Below are 16981 nucleotides of genomic sequence, written 5' to 3'. Positions count from 1 at the left end.
TAACATTTCTTAGCTCTGTGACTGCGGGCAAGTTATTTAAATTTCTCTGTGCGTCATCATCTCATCTGTAAGGTGGAGATCATAATATAGAAACTCCTCTCAGGAGTGTCATAAAGGTTAAACAAGTTAATCCATGTCAGATGCTTAGAACAATGCCTGCATATAAAGAAGAGTTCCATCAATGTTAACACTTGTTATTAACACATTCCTGCAAGATGTGAGAAATCTGCTGTAAAATAGCAGCCAGGAATCTTAACCAAAACCCCAGGAAGAATTAATAGACCTTTGAACTTGAGTATAACCTTTTATTTATATGGCACGTACTCAGCTATGTTGTTGAGAACAATACGCACTCTTCTCAACTGACCTCTGCCTGACCTACTTTCTAGAGTAATGCGCATTCTCCATTCCTGCTGCCCACTCACGGTTTCCACTCGTGGCTACTGGCCTCTCTAGCCTGCTCAGCTACCTCTGTTCCCACTAATTCTCACCAAGATCATCGTGTGCATTCCCAAATCTGCTTAGGCCAATTATACTTGTTATTACAACTATTGCATGAACTGATGAAATACGAACGGAAAAAGAGAGATGTGATTATTACTACAAAACCTATGTTGAATACTGTGGAGAACTCAATAAAAGCGAATAGCTTTAAAAAAAAAATGCCATCGACCTAAACGTTGGATAAGACAAGTGGAAAATAACCAAGAAAGCTTTAAAAAGATTGGAGCTTTAAAAAGAAAGCTCTAAAAAGAAATGGAGGAGAGTCGCCTATGTAAGAATATTCAGAACTCTATGCAATGAACGCATAATCAAAGATGAGGCCTCGGTCTTATGTCAAAAGTTTGGCAAGTGATTGTGCATTTATAGATGAAAATTAAACACGTTTGTATGATTTCCTGCTTAACCAGCCTTTCCCCTTAACCAGCCAGCTGCCAGTGGGGCTCCTGTCAGGAGACGGCTCCTACTCAGTTATTCACGTCTCCTGCTATGTTGTGGGTTCCCTGCAGACAGAGCCCACACTTTGCACTTCTGTATTCCCTGCACCTAGCACAGTAGAAGGCACATGGAAGGGGCTTAATCAAGTTTGGTTAAGTGGTTTCATAAAACATGTAAGGAACACAAAAACATGGCACAAAATCAGGGGTTAATCTCCCTAGTGTTTTGCCCTGTAGTGACCGAACATCCACTAAATGCCAGAATCTCTTGCCAAATAGCTATCATTTGCTACCTCTCTCTTTCAAGTAGCTCAAACCAACTTTAAAGTGGCCGCGAGCATCCTGACAGCATCTGCCCTCGGTTGTGGTTGCATCTAATTCACAAACTCAGTGCTCCTTTCACATAACACTTCAATGTCCACCTCCCTCCTCAAATGGGACAGATCCATTCATTCATCCACAGACTTTTACCGAGGACATGCCAAGGAATGCGGTGCTGGGAATAAAGGGTAAATAAGCCATCCTTCCTGCACAAGGCGTGGACCGTAGAGTTGGCAAATCAGTGAGTACACGTGAGAAGAGCTAAGTGGAAGTCTGTGCCCTGGAGGGCAAAGGGGACAAGAGCCAGTCGAGGACAGACTTGGGGAGTCTAGGAGGGTCTTAAGAAGGTATTTCCTGACACACCCTAATCACCTAGGGATCAGTTATTTTCAGGAACATATTACTTTTAGGAGAGCTACTGTTTCTCATAGCTGAGTCATTGAAAGGGCTGCCATAGTGATGAAGGGATGACAATCTCAAAACCACGGAACAGTCAAAGTCAGGAAAGCTAAGGACAAAGGGTTCCATTTTACTCACTTTCCACCAACCTACAATTCACTCAGCCTTACACTGGCTTTCCGTGAAAGAGATTAATTGGCTGGTTCAGAAGTAATCATGGCTGAGCCATCTTAAAAAAACTATTTGGGGGGCGCCTGGGTGGCTTGGTCGGTTAAGCGTCTGACTTCAGCTCAGGTCATGATCTCACAGTTCGTGAGTTCGAGCCCCGCGTCAGGCTCTGTGCTGACAGCTTGGAGCCTGTTTCGGATTCTGTGTCTCCCTCTCTCTCTGCCCCTCCCCTGTTCATGCTCTGTCTCTCTCTGTCTCAAAAATAAATAAACGTTAAAAAAAAAAAAAACTATTTGGGTCAATGAGCATCATTTGGCTCTAAATATCCATTGCCTCCCCACTAGCTACTGTTAATTTCATATTTAAATGGGGTTAGAACTGTCTGGAAATATCATTTATGTTCTCAAATTTTCCATCTGTTTAAGAAGAATAAGCACCGTAGGAGGGGGAAGAGGTATGAGAAAGAATTTTGTTCTCACGGCCTCCAATCCCATTGATGGAAATAAAGAATGCAATACACTGGCACAATAATACAGTAGATTATATGCCACATGAGCAAGCGTTTGGAGGTGCTCAGAGCAGAGATGACAGAGGTCCCTTTCTGCAAATATTAAGACTGTATTTAATCTTAAAGAATATTTGAAAATGCAGAGAAGAGGAAAAGGGTGCTCTCTAAAAAGGAAGTACAAGACACATTGTAGAGCAGCAACTTCTGGAACTATAGAGCTCATGGGTCATTGACCTTTCAAAACTATTTAGGGACACTAACAGTAGGGACTGACATTAAGCAACTTTTCTGTTGTCAAATTCGAACACTTAAAAAACAACTGCTGTAATTAATTCATTCTAAACTGCACTTTTAAAAAGTTAGGATTGCATCTTACAGACATTGGCATCTTCTAATCGGTTGCTGGGGGCCCAGCAGTCTTGGTGTTATTATACCGCCTGCATAACTTTTACACCTTAACCAATTTAATTTGCTTATAGTTGCCTTTTTATGTATGCACAAGAGTAATAGAAAGTAAATAAGTCTAAAAAGGCTCTTTTAGTACACATTAAATACAAAATTGTGATAAAAAAAAGCACTGTGTTAGGGTCTAATTGACAGTATTGTTTCTTGTAATTAGCACAGAATGGTGTATCTTGTAACTAATGGCCTCTAGACTTGATGAAATATCATCCATTACCACCATCATTCCATAAATAAAAGCATTTTAGCACCCCACATCAAGGAGGGACACAGAATCGGCCTAAAGAATAAAAATACCTCCTGCTATTCTCCCTTGCTCATTGTACTCTACTCACCCTGACTTCCCAGTGTGCTCTGTGCCAGGTATGAGATTCTGTACTATTTACAAGCCTGTGACTATTTCACGGATGCCAGGACATGTGACTCCTGGGCCAGAGGCAAAGGACTTTATTACTCTTGGCAAAAGCAGGAGTCAGAGCTTCACGTTAGCGCTCGTTCTCTGTGTCCCCCAAACTCCACGGAGGTACAACATGTGAGCCTAGACAAGCATATGCACTGCAGTGGGCCACGTTACAGGAAAGGAACACTGACCTTGAGGAATCTGCTGCATTTTAGTGAGCAGTGAACAAGCCAGCTCCGCCTTGGGGGAAATGTCTCATCCGTCAGTGTCGCTCACTACAAACACAATATGTAGCTGGGTAGACAGCGGTCAGGGCTCTGCGTTCCTGGCACGCCCAGCAAGCGCGTGTGAGATGCTCAGGGCCCACAGCAGACTGCCTCTCCCCAAAGCCTCCTGGCCAATCCTTTAACCCATCAGGCCTGCTCTTGCCTCCTGCCTTTGCAGTGGCTGTTGCTCTGTCCTAGGAAACTCTTCCCCAGAGTTTAGCATGGCTCTTCAAGTCTTTGCTCAAATGACTGCCCTATTCTAACTTGTTTCCTCACTCCTGCCTCACCCTATTTTATTTTGCCACAGCACTTATCACCTTCTAGTATACGACACAATGTGCTTATTAATTAAGTTAACATTTATTGTCCAACCCTCCCCACCCTTTCCTCTGGGCCTATAAAACTCCACAGTCGATAGCAGGCAGAATTCTAAGATGGCCCCAGTGCACACACCTTATGGACTCCCTCCCCCAGAGTGAGGGTACAACCTGTAAATACGATGGGCTATCACTCCCATGGTTATGTCATGTCATACAGCGAAGGGGATCTTGCTGATATAACTGAAGTCAGTTGACTTTGAGTTAATAGAAAAGGAGATTTTACCGGTGGGCTTGACCTAAACACAGCATCCATCCAAATCTAAGTCTAGAGGTCAGAGACAGAGGAAGTGAGAGATTCCAAGGGAGAGAAGGCCTACAAAAGGGCAGCTGGCCTCTGGAAGCCCATACCCACCCCAGTGAAATAGATGAATTCTGCCAGCACCGTGAATAAGCATGGAAGACAATGCCGAGCCTCTGATGAGACAGCAGACCCAGTGGAGAGAGAGACCCTGAGCGGAGAATCCAGAGAACCAAACCCAGACCTGTGATCTAGAGAGGTTAGGAAAAGATAAATGGGTGTTGGTTCAAGCCACTGAATTTGTGGTCACTTGTTACACAGCAACAGAAAACAACAGTGTGGGGGACACTGGCCAATTTTGTTCACCGATGATCCCTAAAACTTAGAACATGCCTAGCATATAACAGGCACTCGATAAATATTTACTGAAAGAATTTAAATGGAATTAACTTAGCTTCAGGAAAAATCTCACTACATCGCCTTATTATTCATATGTTGTTTCAAACTTACAAAAACTTCATACTTTTTATAGATAAACATTTACTGAACTAGAGCCATGGTTCTGTTCAGAGACAAGCTGTTGAGGGTAAACAAAGGCTTTATCTTGACTCTGAGCTGTCCCGGGCTACAAAGGGTTCTGTGGCTTTCAGATAAGCTCCATGTTTCAAGTCCCAACAACCTGCAGGCAAACCCATTGTCCTCATTGCTCTAGTTTTCCTAAACACACGCTTCAAAAACAAAAAATAAAGCTGCCATAAGAAAGTTTAAGCTTACAATATAAACAGATTCAGTAGAGGTCATTTCTGCTGTACAAATGACCTCTGATTTTAAAACAGTATCTATGTCAACGGTCCTCAAATATTTACCTTGCATAAAGACATATTCCACTCTGTGAAAGTGGTCCAGTCCATGTACTCATTCAGCAATTGTATATTAAGCACCTACTATGTGTTAGATGCTGAGGATCCAGTGCTGAGAAAAGGATTCAATAGATCTACTGTCTTACAGGGACTATCTTACACCAATTCATACCTGTAAACACACACACACACACAAAGTGCAGAGGTGCGGTGCAAGGTCAGGAAGGGGGCTCTGACGGGAACTGTGATCTCGGAGAAAGCCTGAGCGTGAGCGTTAGCCAGACAGAGGGAATAATAGCAATAACCCGAGGAATAAGGAAAAGATTGTCTTCTGGCTTGTTAGGAATCGATGAATAGAAATGTAGGGCCCTTATTCAGTGGCTGCCCCTTAGAAGTTGTTCAAAATAACCCAACTCCCTGCTCAGATGTACTGCTCAAGTCCCAAGTAGACCTCAGAAGAACCCTGTTCATACCCAGGAGTTGAAGAGGGCCACACTGAATGCAGAGGTTTTAATTTGTGAGAAACATGGGGCACCTGGGTGGCTAAGTCAGTTGAGCGTCTGACTTCCGCTCAGGTCGTGATCTCACGGTTCGTAGTTCGGGCCCCGCATCAGGCTCTGTGCTGACAAGCTCAGAGCCTGGAGCCTGCTTCAGATTCTGTGTCTCCCTCTCTCTCTGCCCTCCCCCCCTTTAAAAATAATAAATAGGGGCGCCTGGGTGGCGCAGTCGGTTAAGCGTCCGACTTCAGCCAGGTCACGATCTTGCGGTCTGTGAGTTCGAGCCCCGCGTCAGGCTCTGGGCTGATGGCTCGGAGCCTGGAGCCTGTTTCAGATTCTGTGTCTCCCTCTCTCTCTGCCCCTCCCCCGTTCATGCTCTGTCTCTCTCTGTCCCAAAAATAAATAAAAAACGTTGAAAAAAAAAATTAAAAAAAAAAAAAATAATAATAAATATTTAAAAAATTGTAAGAAACACAGTGCCCTGCACAGTGTAAAAGCTCAAACAGTAGGGGCTATGTATATTTATTTACTGATGTTTACACCCCCTGAGGGTGCTTGAAGGCATCTAGGTAACATTCCTGCTCCATTAACTACTCAGCACGTGTGAACTGAAGCACCCACCCCAGTGCTGGGGGCTGGCACGGGATGCTCCACGGTGAACCGTGTGCAGCCTTACACACACCTGACATACAGGATATGTGTTTATTGTCTGTCTCTTCCCCCTAGAATGGAGGCCCCATGAGGACAGGACCTTGTGCCTGTTTTGTTCACTGTTATATTCCTGGCTCTCAGAACAACGCCTGGCATCGAGGGCACTCAATAAAACTTTGTTAAGTGAGTGAATGGTCTTTGACCAATGCTCCTTTCGTGTTTTGTTTTGTATTTTTACCCCTGGAGCCAAGTGGTGGACGAAGGCAGAAGAGATGTTGTATTCAGGCATCCACAGGAAGGGAATTGCTTCCTTAAAGCTTCTCCCCCTCTGCTTTGGCTGTTTGCTTGGCCACGGTGCGTGGCTGTTTGCCGCCTCTCTGTAAGAGGACTGGACAGCCCACCTGTCGCCCCAGCGCATGCAAGGACTCTCAGAGGCAGGATATCCCCTCCTCGTCACCATGTTATTGGGACTGCTGTGCCAACAAGACCGTGAGCTCAGAACGATCGTGAGAAACAGGCCACATCCTAGCAGGGCTCCGACGGTGATGGCGTGGTGGACCCTGTGTCTCGCCCTTTTCTCTGGCTCAGGAGAACAGCGTGCTCCGTACCTGGGCGGCTCCATCACCTGGACCCCAGACTTAAGACCCTGCCCACTCACAGCCAACGTGCAATGTGAGACATTCATGCGTATTACTGGAGGCCACAATCTAGGAGTTATTAGCATACCAATCATTAACTACTTGAGACGGTAAGAATTAAGGACAGGTAGGAAAACTTGAACAAACTTGGAAAAGTCGTCTACGAAAACTCACTAGAGAAGAAGTAAAGTCAATGTCTCAAATGACCATTTAAGTGAACGGGAAAACGTCTGTTTACGAAACCTAATTTATGCACAGTTCCCAGGAACGTATCCCTTATAGATGTCTACGTGACTACACTTTATTAAAACCCTGGAAGCACATTAGAAAGTCAAACCTTGAAACGAACTGAAGAAGGTTACGATGTTGGGATGCTTCATCTTTGCCAGGAGAACTACTTCTTCCGTTGATGCTTCTTTTTCTTGGGTGGGCATCTAAAGTATATTAAGAGAGAATAGTCTGTAAAGATAACTTGCTTTCGAGAACATGCGTTCTGCTCACTGTCATCTGAAATTCTTCAGAATTTCACTGGCTCCTAATGCCACTTCTGAAACTGATCTACAGCGGCAGGAAATGACATCCCTAGAATTAGCAGAGCAGATCTGTATCTAACCAATGGTTTATGACAATTGTAAACAAGAAAATAAATATTTCTGGTGAAGGTGTGCTGTCTTAAAGGTTCAGTTGTGGGGCGCCTGAGAGGCTAAGTCGGTTGAGAGTCCTACTTCAGCTCAGGTCATGATCCCACGGTTCATGGGTTCGAACCCCGCGTCGGGCTCAGTGCTGACCGCTCAGAGCCTGGAGCCTGCTTCAGGTTCTGTGTTTCCCTCTCTCTCTGCCCCTCCCCTGCTTGTGCTCTGTCTCTTTCCATCTCAAAAATAAATAAACATTTAAAAAAAAAAAAGGCTCAGTTGCACTGGTGGCATTGTGTTAATTATTCAGGCGTCTAGAGGAAACTTATTGGAATATCTATCTTTCAGCAGCAATGACATTCTTTATAAAAATGCAATGTTCCAGCAGCAATCGCTACTGAGAAGAATCAAATGAAATCTTAAGAAGAAGGTCATATATCACATCAATCAGACCAGTAAAATTCTATGTTAAGATGACACCATTTTTCACCTGCAAATAGAAACTGTCTCTTGCGACTTCATTTCTGACTTGATGTACTTTCTTACCGTTCAATATATCATCTACTGCCCAGTATTTTTCGATGGTGTCGGTGTCGGCGGCAGCGGCCACCCTTCGCTTTCACCTCTACTTCCTCCTTCTCAGCTCTTTGCCATCATTTCCACCCTGTCATCTCCACCCTGGCTTCTGGCCTCTGCAGGTCCCCGGCTCCTCTCCACTGCTCCCTCTGTAATGTTCTTCGACACTGGCCCACACTTGATGTGGGAGTTCCCAAATTTCTCATCCTCACTGAGATTTGAGGATTTTGTAAAAATTAACGTTCTCGAGCCCAGCCTGACTGCCTCCTACCTGTGTGCCCTTCAGCAAGGCCTTTGAAGCCTTGAAGCTTCAGTTCCTTCCACCCCATTAAACTGCACAGCTGGTGCAAATGAGCTTCAAAACCAAAAGGAACTGGGGCACCTGGGTGGCTCAGTCGGTTAAGCATCCGAATTCAGCACAGGTAATCCCGTGGTTCGTGGGTTTGAGCCCCGTGTTGGGCTCTGCACTGACAGCGTGAAGCCTGCTTGGGATTCTCTCTCACCCTCTCTCTCTGCCCCTCTCCCGCTCGCTCTCTCTCTCCCTCTCTCTCCCCCTCCAAAATAAATAAACATAAAAAAAAAAAAAAGAAACTGAAGTATTCTTACCAGGTTGATAGACTTGGCTACTCAACTACTTTAACTGCTATTTTTCAAAAGAACATTATACACAAAATCAAAAGGCAAATGCAGGTAGGTCACTGCATTTTGATGGTTAGGTAAAAATATTGGCAACGTATGTGACAAATAGTTCTGTATTTACAATATATAAAGGAGTCCTGGCAAATTAACAAGAAAAGAAAGGCAAATCTGCCAATAGAAATAGGGCAAAATACACGAATGGGCAACTCACAAAAACTAAACAAAAATGACTGACAAAGAGAAAAGAAAATATTCAACCTCACTCAATAATCAAAAGAGCAAGGATGAAAACAAAACTTGACAGCATGCATGTCTCATCAAAAACACGGTCAAAGACAAAAAGAATTTTAATACACAGGGTTATCCAAACAGCAGCAAAACGGCACTCATAGACTTCTGGTGTTAAGTATATGAACTGGTAAAATTTTCCTGGGAAGGAGGTGTTATAAGACGTACTAAGAAACTTTAAAAATGCTCCAGGATCTGACTTAGTAATTCTTCCAGAAATTTATCCAAAGAAAATAATCAGAAACGTGCTTCAGCACTCTCCTATGACAACCTTCATCACCATGTTTTACTATTAGTTTTTTATTTCTTTAATTTTAGTTTTTAAGTTGATTTTGTTTATTTTGAGAGAGACAGAGACAGTGCAAGTGGGGGAGGGGCAGAGAGAGCAAGAGAGAGAGAGAGAGAGAGAGAGAGAGAGAGAGAGAGAGAGAGAATCCCAGGCAGGCTCTGCACTGTCAGCACAGAGCCCGATGAGGGGCTTGAACCCACAAAACCGCAAGATCATAACCTGAGCCGAAACCAAGAGTCCAACTCTTAACTGACTGAGCAGGCACTCTTATTATTAGTGTTTTAATTACTATCATAATACACACTTGTGATTTTAAAAACTATCTGAAGCCAGACAGAAGTGAACACAATGGAAATGAAACTTCCCCTTGTCCACAACCCCACTCATTCCACGAATTCTTATGCCGTAGGAGTAATTGCTGTTAATTGCTAAACCTTTCTATAAATTTTTAATTTTATTTTTTTAAGTTTATTTATTTATTTTGACAGAGTACACAGGAGAGAGAGAGAGAGAGAGAGAGAGAGAGAGAGAGAATATCCCAGGCAGGCTCCACAACATCAGTGCAGAGCCTGATGCAGGACTTGAACTCATGAACTGTGAGATCACGACCTGAGCAGAAACCAAGAGCCAGACACTTAACTGACTGAGCCACCCAGGCTAAACCTTTTTATTTAATGCACATATAGGTAAACGCACATAGTCTGTTTAATAAAAATGACTCATATTAGGGGAGCCTGGGTGGCTCAGTCAGATAAGCGTCTGACTCTTGATTTTGGCCCAGGTCATGAGCTCACGGTTTATGGGATCGAGCCCGGCATTGGACTCTGTGCTGATAGCATGGATTCTCTCTCCCTCTCTCTCTGCCCCTCCCCCCACTTGTTCTCTTTCTCTCTCTCTCACTCTCACTCTCTCGCTCTCTTAAAATAAAATAAATAAACTTAAAAAGTGACTCAAACAGCTAAACATAAGGGAAGGGAAACAAAAACAATATAAAAACAGGGAGGGGGACAAAACAGAAGAGACTTTTAAATATGGAGAAGAAACTGAGGGTTACGGGAGGGGTTGTGGGAGGGGGGATGGGCTAAATGGGTAAGGGGCTCCTGAAATCATTGCTGCACTATATGCTAACTAATTTGGATGTAAATTTAAAAAAATAAAAAATAAAATTAAAAAAAAAAGTGACTCCTATTCTACATATTACATGGTATTTAATCATACCCCAAAAATCAAACATACATGTCCAAAAAGAGAAGAAGTTAAATGATGGTGTTTTTAACCTGATGTTGTATTATGCAGTCATCACAAACCAAGGGAGGCAATGCGTTAGAGCAGAAAGAGCAGAGGAAGAAATAGAAAGATCGTTGAGCAAATCACTTAACATCTTTGAGCCTCAGCTCTTTTACCTATACAGGGAAGCAAGAGATCTCCCTTCAGGGTTGTTGTCAGGATTAAATAAGTTGATACAGGTAAAGTACCCAGGATGGCAGAATGTCTAATAGGCACCCAGTTAATGGTAACCATTATCACTATTATTGTGAACATTTAATATTATGAGAACATTTTATATGAACACATTGAATGACTTGGGAAAATACAATATATTGCTAAAAATAAAAAGCTGCAATAGAAGGGTATATCCACCATGGCACCAATCATTCCAACAGCTTATAAAGTATCTATGCATTAAAAATAGCCCAGGGTAATGCCTGGGTGGCTCAGTCGGTTAAGTGTCTGACTTTGGCTCAGGTCATGATCTCACGGTTTATGGGTTTGAGCCCCGCATAAGGTTCTGTGCTGAGAGCTTGGAACCTGGAGCTTTCTTTGCACTGTGTGTCTCCCTCTCTGTCTGTACCCCATCCCCCTACTTGTGCTCTGTCTCTGTCTCTCAAAAATAAATAAAAACATTTTTAAAAAAAAAAAAAAAAAAATAGCCCAGAGATGGGGTGCCTGGGTGGCTCAGTTGGTTAAGCGTCCAACTTTTGATTTCAGCTCAGGACATGGTCTCTGGGTTTGTGAGTTTGAGCCCTGCATCAGGCTGTGCGCTGACAGCTTAGAGGCTGCTTGGGATTCTCTCTTTCCCTCTGTCTCTCCCAGCTCACACGTGCTCCCTCTCTCAAAATAAATAATCTCTAAAAAAAAAATTAAAATAGCCTGGAGAGAAATTCACCATAATGTTAATAGTGATTAAGAGAAAGGTTATAAATGATTTTTATTTTCCTCTAAATGGTCTTAATTTCCCCTTCGGTTCTTTTCAAAAATTTCTACAATGAACATTTTTATTTTATAATCAAGAAAATATACAACACATATTTGGAAGCAAGAATCAAAAGAATAATGCGGCTGGCCAGCTCAGTTAAGAAAGCATGTGACTCTTGACCTCAGGGTTGATCTCAGGAGTTCAAGCCCCACCTTGGGTATAGAGCTTACTTAAAAAAAAAAAAAAAAGAACCAAAATAATATGCTTGGTAATAGTAGGATGATAAGAGAAAAAATATTAGATTTTTGGTACCTATAAGAAAACGAGCAATTCACGTTCTGGCGTTTAGAGTTTACTGCGTGGAGAGGCATTGGAGATGTGAAAAGAAACATAGATTTCTTTAGCTGAGAAGTGATGAAAAACTACATTAGGGTAGAAAAGGGAGAAAGAGTAATACATGTTAATACTGGGACACAGGCATTGCTAGGCAAATTTAATAACAGAAAGACATACGAAAAAGCAAGAAGGACGAGGCCTAACATAACATTCTCCTTAGTGATGGATGGATACCAGGGTGGTTCATGAGGAAAAGGATGAAAGAAAATCAGTGCTGTATTAGAAAAATGTGGTCAATTTTTTATTATCTATACTAAAGAATGGGAGAGACTAATTAATGAACTGCATTAATATACATTGTTAAAGAGGGTTCACCTCCCAAATAGTTTCTTCTTTACTTAGAATTAAAATGGTGTTATAATCCCTAAGTATGTACCAGCTTAACAGAAGAATTAGAAGGCCTGAAGGTATCTATCAATTGAATTATTTATGCAATAACAACGTACTGAACACCTACCAGTGCCGTGTGGAATACCAAGATGAGTAAAGCCTGGATTCTGCCTGCACAGAAAACACAGTCTAATAAGGGGGAGAAGGCATAGACGCACACACAAACCAGCCAAAGCACATCAGACTAGAAGGCAATCAGCACATAACAACATGATGGATAAAAAGCTATGGAGTTTACAGAGAGAGATTATTTTGAGTCGGAAGGTCCTGGAAGGTTTCCTGGAGCTCAGCCCTAAACAAGTGGGATCTTGATGCTTAGAGATGGGCAAAGACTTTCTTGAAAGAAAGAGCCCCATGGGTGAGCACCGAGGCTAGGGTGCAAAGGGTTTGCATGTGGGGGAGGGATGCTGGACATGGAATGTGGGAACAAATCAGCGAGAGTGTCAAAACTAATCTGAAGAGTGAAAGAATATAAAAGTACAGTATAATCCCACATTCCACCTACATTATAGCAATCTAGGACATCTTCCTTTGACGTATGTGAATATATGTGTGTGTGTATAAATACTGAGACGGAGAGAGAGATAATATGTATTTTTACAAAGATTGCCTCACTGTGCACATACTGTTTTCCCAATTTGCAGAAGCCATGACATTTCTCATGTCAATATTTCACCTACAACATGATTTCTAACAACTGCTTTGTTTTTCATAAATTATGTAACCAATCCCCAGCTGTTGGACATTTAAGTTGCTTTCTAACTGTACATCTCTGAAGATTTCCCTTTGAATAAACCCCCAGAAACAGATGTACTAGATCCTAGGATGTATACTTTTTTCCTTTCCTTTTTGAAGGGACGCCCAGGTGGCTCAGTAGGTTAAGCAACCGACTTTGGCTTAGGTCATGATCTCATGGCCTGTGAGTTTGAGCCCCATGCCGGGTTCTATGCTGAGAGCTCAGAGCCTGAAGCCTGATTCAGATTCTGTGTCTTCGTCTTCCTCTCTGCCCCTCCCCTGCTCATACTCTGTCTCTCTCTCTCCCTCTCAAAAATAAATAACATTAAAAAAATTCAAAATGAAGACAGCTTTCCTGCTTATACAAATAATACAACTCATGGGGCACCTGGGTGGCTCAGTCGGTTGAGCATCTGACTTCAGCCTAGGTCATGATCTCCCTGTTCCCAACCAAGTTCGAGCCCTGTGTCGGGCTCTATGCTGACAGCTCAGAGCCTGGAGCCTGTTTCGGATTCTGTGTCTCCCTCTCTCTCTCTGCCCCTCCCCCACGCATGCCCCTCCCCTCTCAAAAACAAATAAACGTTACAAAAATTTTAAAATTCTGACACTGCAGAAAGGAATGGTGGAGGTGAAATCCCATCACTCAGCAATAATCAGTTAGTGTGTGTGTGTGTAACATTAACAGTACATACACGCACACACACAAACACACAAGTGCTGGTGGCCTGATTTTGTTTTCATCATCACAACATATTGCGGACCTATAATACAAACACAGCATGGATCCTTCCAAGGCTTTGATACCCAGAGTTCTCTTCATTGTGATACCAATTTACCTTCCTCCCAGTAGAGGGAGACAGTGCCCACTTCCTCCACTTTCATACTCCTTCTAATCCTTCCCAAATGCGTACGCAAAAAGTGAAATTGTTTGACTTCTATTTCTTAGTTTACTAAGGAGTAAGTATGATTACTTCTTCAGTTACGGGTTTTTTTCTTTGTATTCATTTACAAAAGGCTAGCACCGTTAGGTCAATACTTGGCAAATATTTTTGGCATTCTGTCAACTTTGAATTTATTCGTGGTGGGTTTTGTCATACAGAAGTTTGATGTTTTCATGCAGTCAAAGATGACAGTGCATCTAGCCATTTTTCCTTTATGACTTCTGTCTACGGGAAGGTCTGTGGACATGACTGGAGCATTACCAAAATTTTGCTGGAGCCGTGACAAAGCTACTGGGTAACCCAGGGAATTGGTGAAAGGAGTAAGACAAACTCGAGGGAGAGAAAGAGCCAACGGTATTTAGCAAGTAATTGGATGTGGAGAGAGAAAAAACTCAGAGATGACTCCTCAGTCTTGAGCCTCGGTATCACAAGGACACTAATGTCACGAGCATGGTGTGGCACAGAGCAGATGAAATGCAGAACCAGGGTGCTGGAAGGTATCCTCATTGGAGACAGAGTTGTAAGTGTGGCCTGCGACCTGGTGAGGTCTGCAGTGAGGCGATGGCCCAGGGAAAGAGAAGAGTGTCAGCCAAGAACAGATGGTTGGGACAGATAGAGGATGAGGAAACAGGGAGGCCTGAGAAAGAGCAGTCAGATAAACGAGAGAGTGTGAGCAGAACAATGTTGCAGAAGGAAGCTCTGACAGGCCGCTAGAATAATAGGACACTTGTAGAAGTATGCCACCGGAGCCACGAAAAGGGACTTATATTGGTAAATAAAGCATTCTCCCTGAGGCTAACCATCTACACCAGAGCTTTCTTTCTTTCTTTCGTTTGTTTATTTATTTTGAGAGAGAGAGAGAGAAGGCATGAGTCAAGGAGAGGCAGAGAGAGGGGGAGAGAATCCCAAGCAGGCTCCACACTGTCAACGCAGAGCTCGAACCCACTAACCGTGAGATCATGACCTGAGCCGAAGTCAGATGCTTAACTGACTGAGCCACTCAGGCGCCCCTGAGTTTTATACAGCAAACTTACATCTGAGCTTCCACATAAGTTTGGGAAGTCCTTTTTTCTTTGCAACTTTTAAGAATTGTGGTAAAGTATATAGAACATAAATATATACCATTTTAAATGAGAAATTCAGTGGCATTAAGTACGCTCACGCTGCAACTTATGAAGTCCATTTTGCACACATCTGGGGGTTTTGTTTTTGTTTTTTTAAGATTTTATTTTTAAGTAATCTCTACACCCAACGTGGGGCTCGAACTTATAACAGTCACATGCTTTACCGATTGAGCAACTGAGCCAGCCCGAAGCCCCATTTTGCAGACATTTTGTATGGAAGGTCTTCTGCTACCCTCAATCATAAATCCTCCAGAAGACAACCAACAACACTTGCCTTAAAATTAATTCTAGCATGCGATGGGCATTGTTGTCCCAACATTTGAAATGCACACATCACTAGAGAGGGTGACACAAATGCTGAGAGGAATTCCACAAAAATGATTCCTTTTCAATGAAATATATTTCATTAGTCTCCAAAATCGTTAAGCTAACAGAAGTACATTGTTTTCCTCCATTCATTCAATGCATTCAATAAATGTTTTTGAGCGCCTATCACGTGCCAGGCACTGTCCTACATGCTGAAGGAGACAGACAAGAAACGCATGAAGAAATAAGTGAGCAAAGTAATTCCTGATTATAAATGCCATTCAGAAAATGGGGCAGTGCAATAAGGAGTGATTGAGGGTGTGTTGCTACCTCAGTTTCTCACGTTTAGAGAAAGAGTCTTTGTGGAGGGGACCCGATGATGGAGATACAGCCAGAGGAAGAGGACCACCCTGTGGCCAAACAGAAAAGTCAAGCAATAGAGCAGAAGAAATCTCACAGACCTTGCAGGCCACCCTCAAATGCCACAGGAGCCAGATGCTATAATCTTATTTTTCTTTTCCTCTTTTTCCCTCCCCTCCCCTCTCCTCTCCTCTCCTTTCCTTTTTCTAATAAAATCATTGGTTGCTGTTTGGACCACGGACTTAGGAGTTTGAGTAAACCAGTTAACTGAAGCTTAAAGTTCATACTATGAAAACAAACAAGCAAAAAAAAATGTGCTTCCTTTTCATACCTAATTAAAAGCCAGTTGAATGTAATACCGAAAATGAACAGGAATGTGAACTTCTTCAATTTACCTTTGCAAAATCGATCTCCTTTATAACACAGTGCTTGCTATCCGATGTCCTTTTAGCCAAGAATGCTTTCCCGAAGGCACCTTCCCCAATGGCCTTAATCACATCATATTTATCCATGGTCTCGAATGCACGGTGGCTCCTGAAATCAGAGCGATGAAATTTTATCACACACTGTTCATAAACATAAAGTCACAAAATTGATCACTACAACGTAAAAGAACTTATTTTGCTAAAATTTTCCTACCAACCTCACCAAGACAGTCAAATAACTTTCCTTGTGGCCACAGGAGACAACCAAAGTGAAACTGCTTTTTGGTAGAATCTCAGGTCAGACTCAGCTTTGATACAGTGTAGTGTTGTGATCTTGGGGAAGTCACTTAATCTCTGAAAACTTCACTTTCCCAATTCCTAAAATGGAAATAACAATTCCCATATGTGCAAGATTGTTCTGAGAATCAAAAATACACCACCTCGGGTCTTGGCATCTCTATAAAGCAGGAATGTCTTTAAGGCTCGCGCAGTTTTACAGTTCGGCCCTTCTCACCGGGGACGTGCTGCCCCCTAGGGGACACCTTGGGAATTTGTGGATGTTTTCCTGTTCTCGGCAGAGTTGGAGAAGCACTCTGGCATTCAGAAGTGGCTTGGGCCTCAGATACTAATGTCCTGCGATGCGAGGAACAGTCCTGAAGATAAAGGATTATCCTGCGGCCTTACAACCTTAGCAAATCCCCACACACATTCAGGTGCGTGGAAAAATCCGTTTATAATTACCTGCGGCTAGAACCAAATTCCATTTTACATGTAAATACAGATTTTTTTTTTTTTTTTGCAGTTTTAACGAACATTGAATTTTCGAGGAATGCAACTGCATGTAAATCAAGGCTTGACTGCACTTTTTGTTTAGAAAATTACCAAGAACCGTGCACCGGTGTGGAAAATCACGCCCCCGCTGGCCGCGCTGCTCCTGGTAGCCGAAACCTAACAGCG

The 16981-nt window shown here is 42.8% G+C and overlaps 1 protein-coding gene across 1 annotated transcript in view; it reads right to left on the bottom strand.

Annotated features, from left to right (window-relative positions):
- The window catches only part of NEK5 (NIMA related kinase 5), a 59680-nt gene extending 43154 nt beyond the window's left edge, over positions 1 to 16526 (bottom strand). Inside the window, exons 1-3 of the mRNA XM_049646868.1 lie at positions 16243 to 16526; positions 15995 to 16133; positions 7064 to 7160 (exon numbers count right to left, since the gene is read on the bottom strand). Coding sequence (XP_049502825.1) covers positions 7064 to 7160; positions 15995 to 16111 — 214 coding nt within the window. The 5' untranslated portion in view covers positions 16112 to 16133; positions 16243 to 16526. The remainder of the gene's footprint in view (positions 1 to 7063; positions 7161 to 15994; positions 16134 to 16242) is intronic.
- Between the last annotated feature and the right edge of the window lie 455 nt (positions 16527 to 16981).

The sequence above is a fragment of the Panthera uncia genome (assembly GCF_023721935.1).
Source record: "Panthera uncia isolate 11264 chromosome A1 unlocalized genomic scaffold, Puncia_PCG_1.0 HiC_scaffold_16, whole genome shotgun sequence".
NCBI lineage: Eukaryota > Metazoa > Chordata > Mammalia > Carnivora > Felidae > Panthera > Panthera uncia.
The sequence above is the reverse complement of the archived record's forward strand: the minus strand, read 5'-3'. Positions and strand labels throughout refer to the sequence as shown.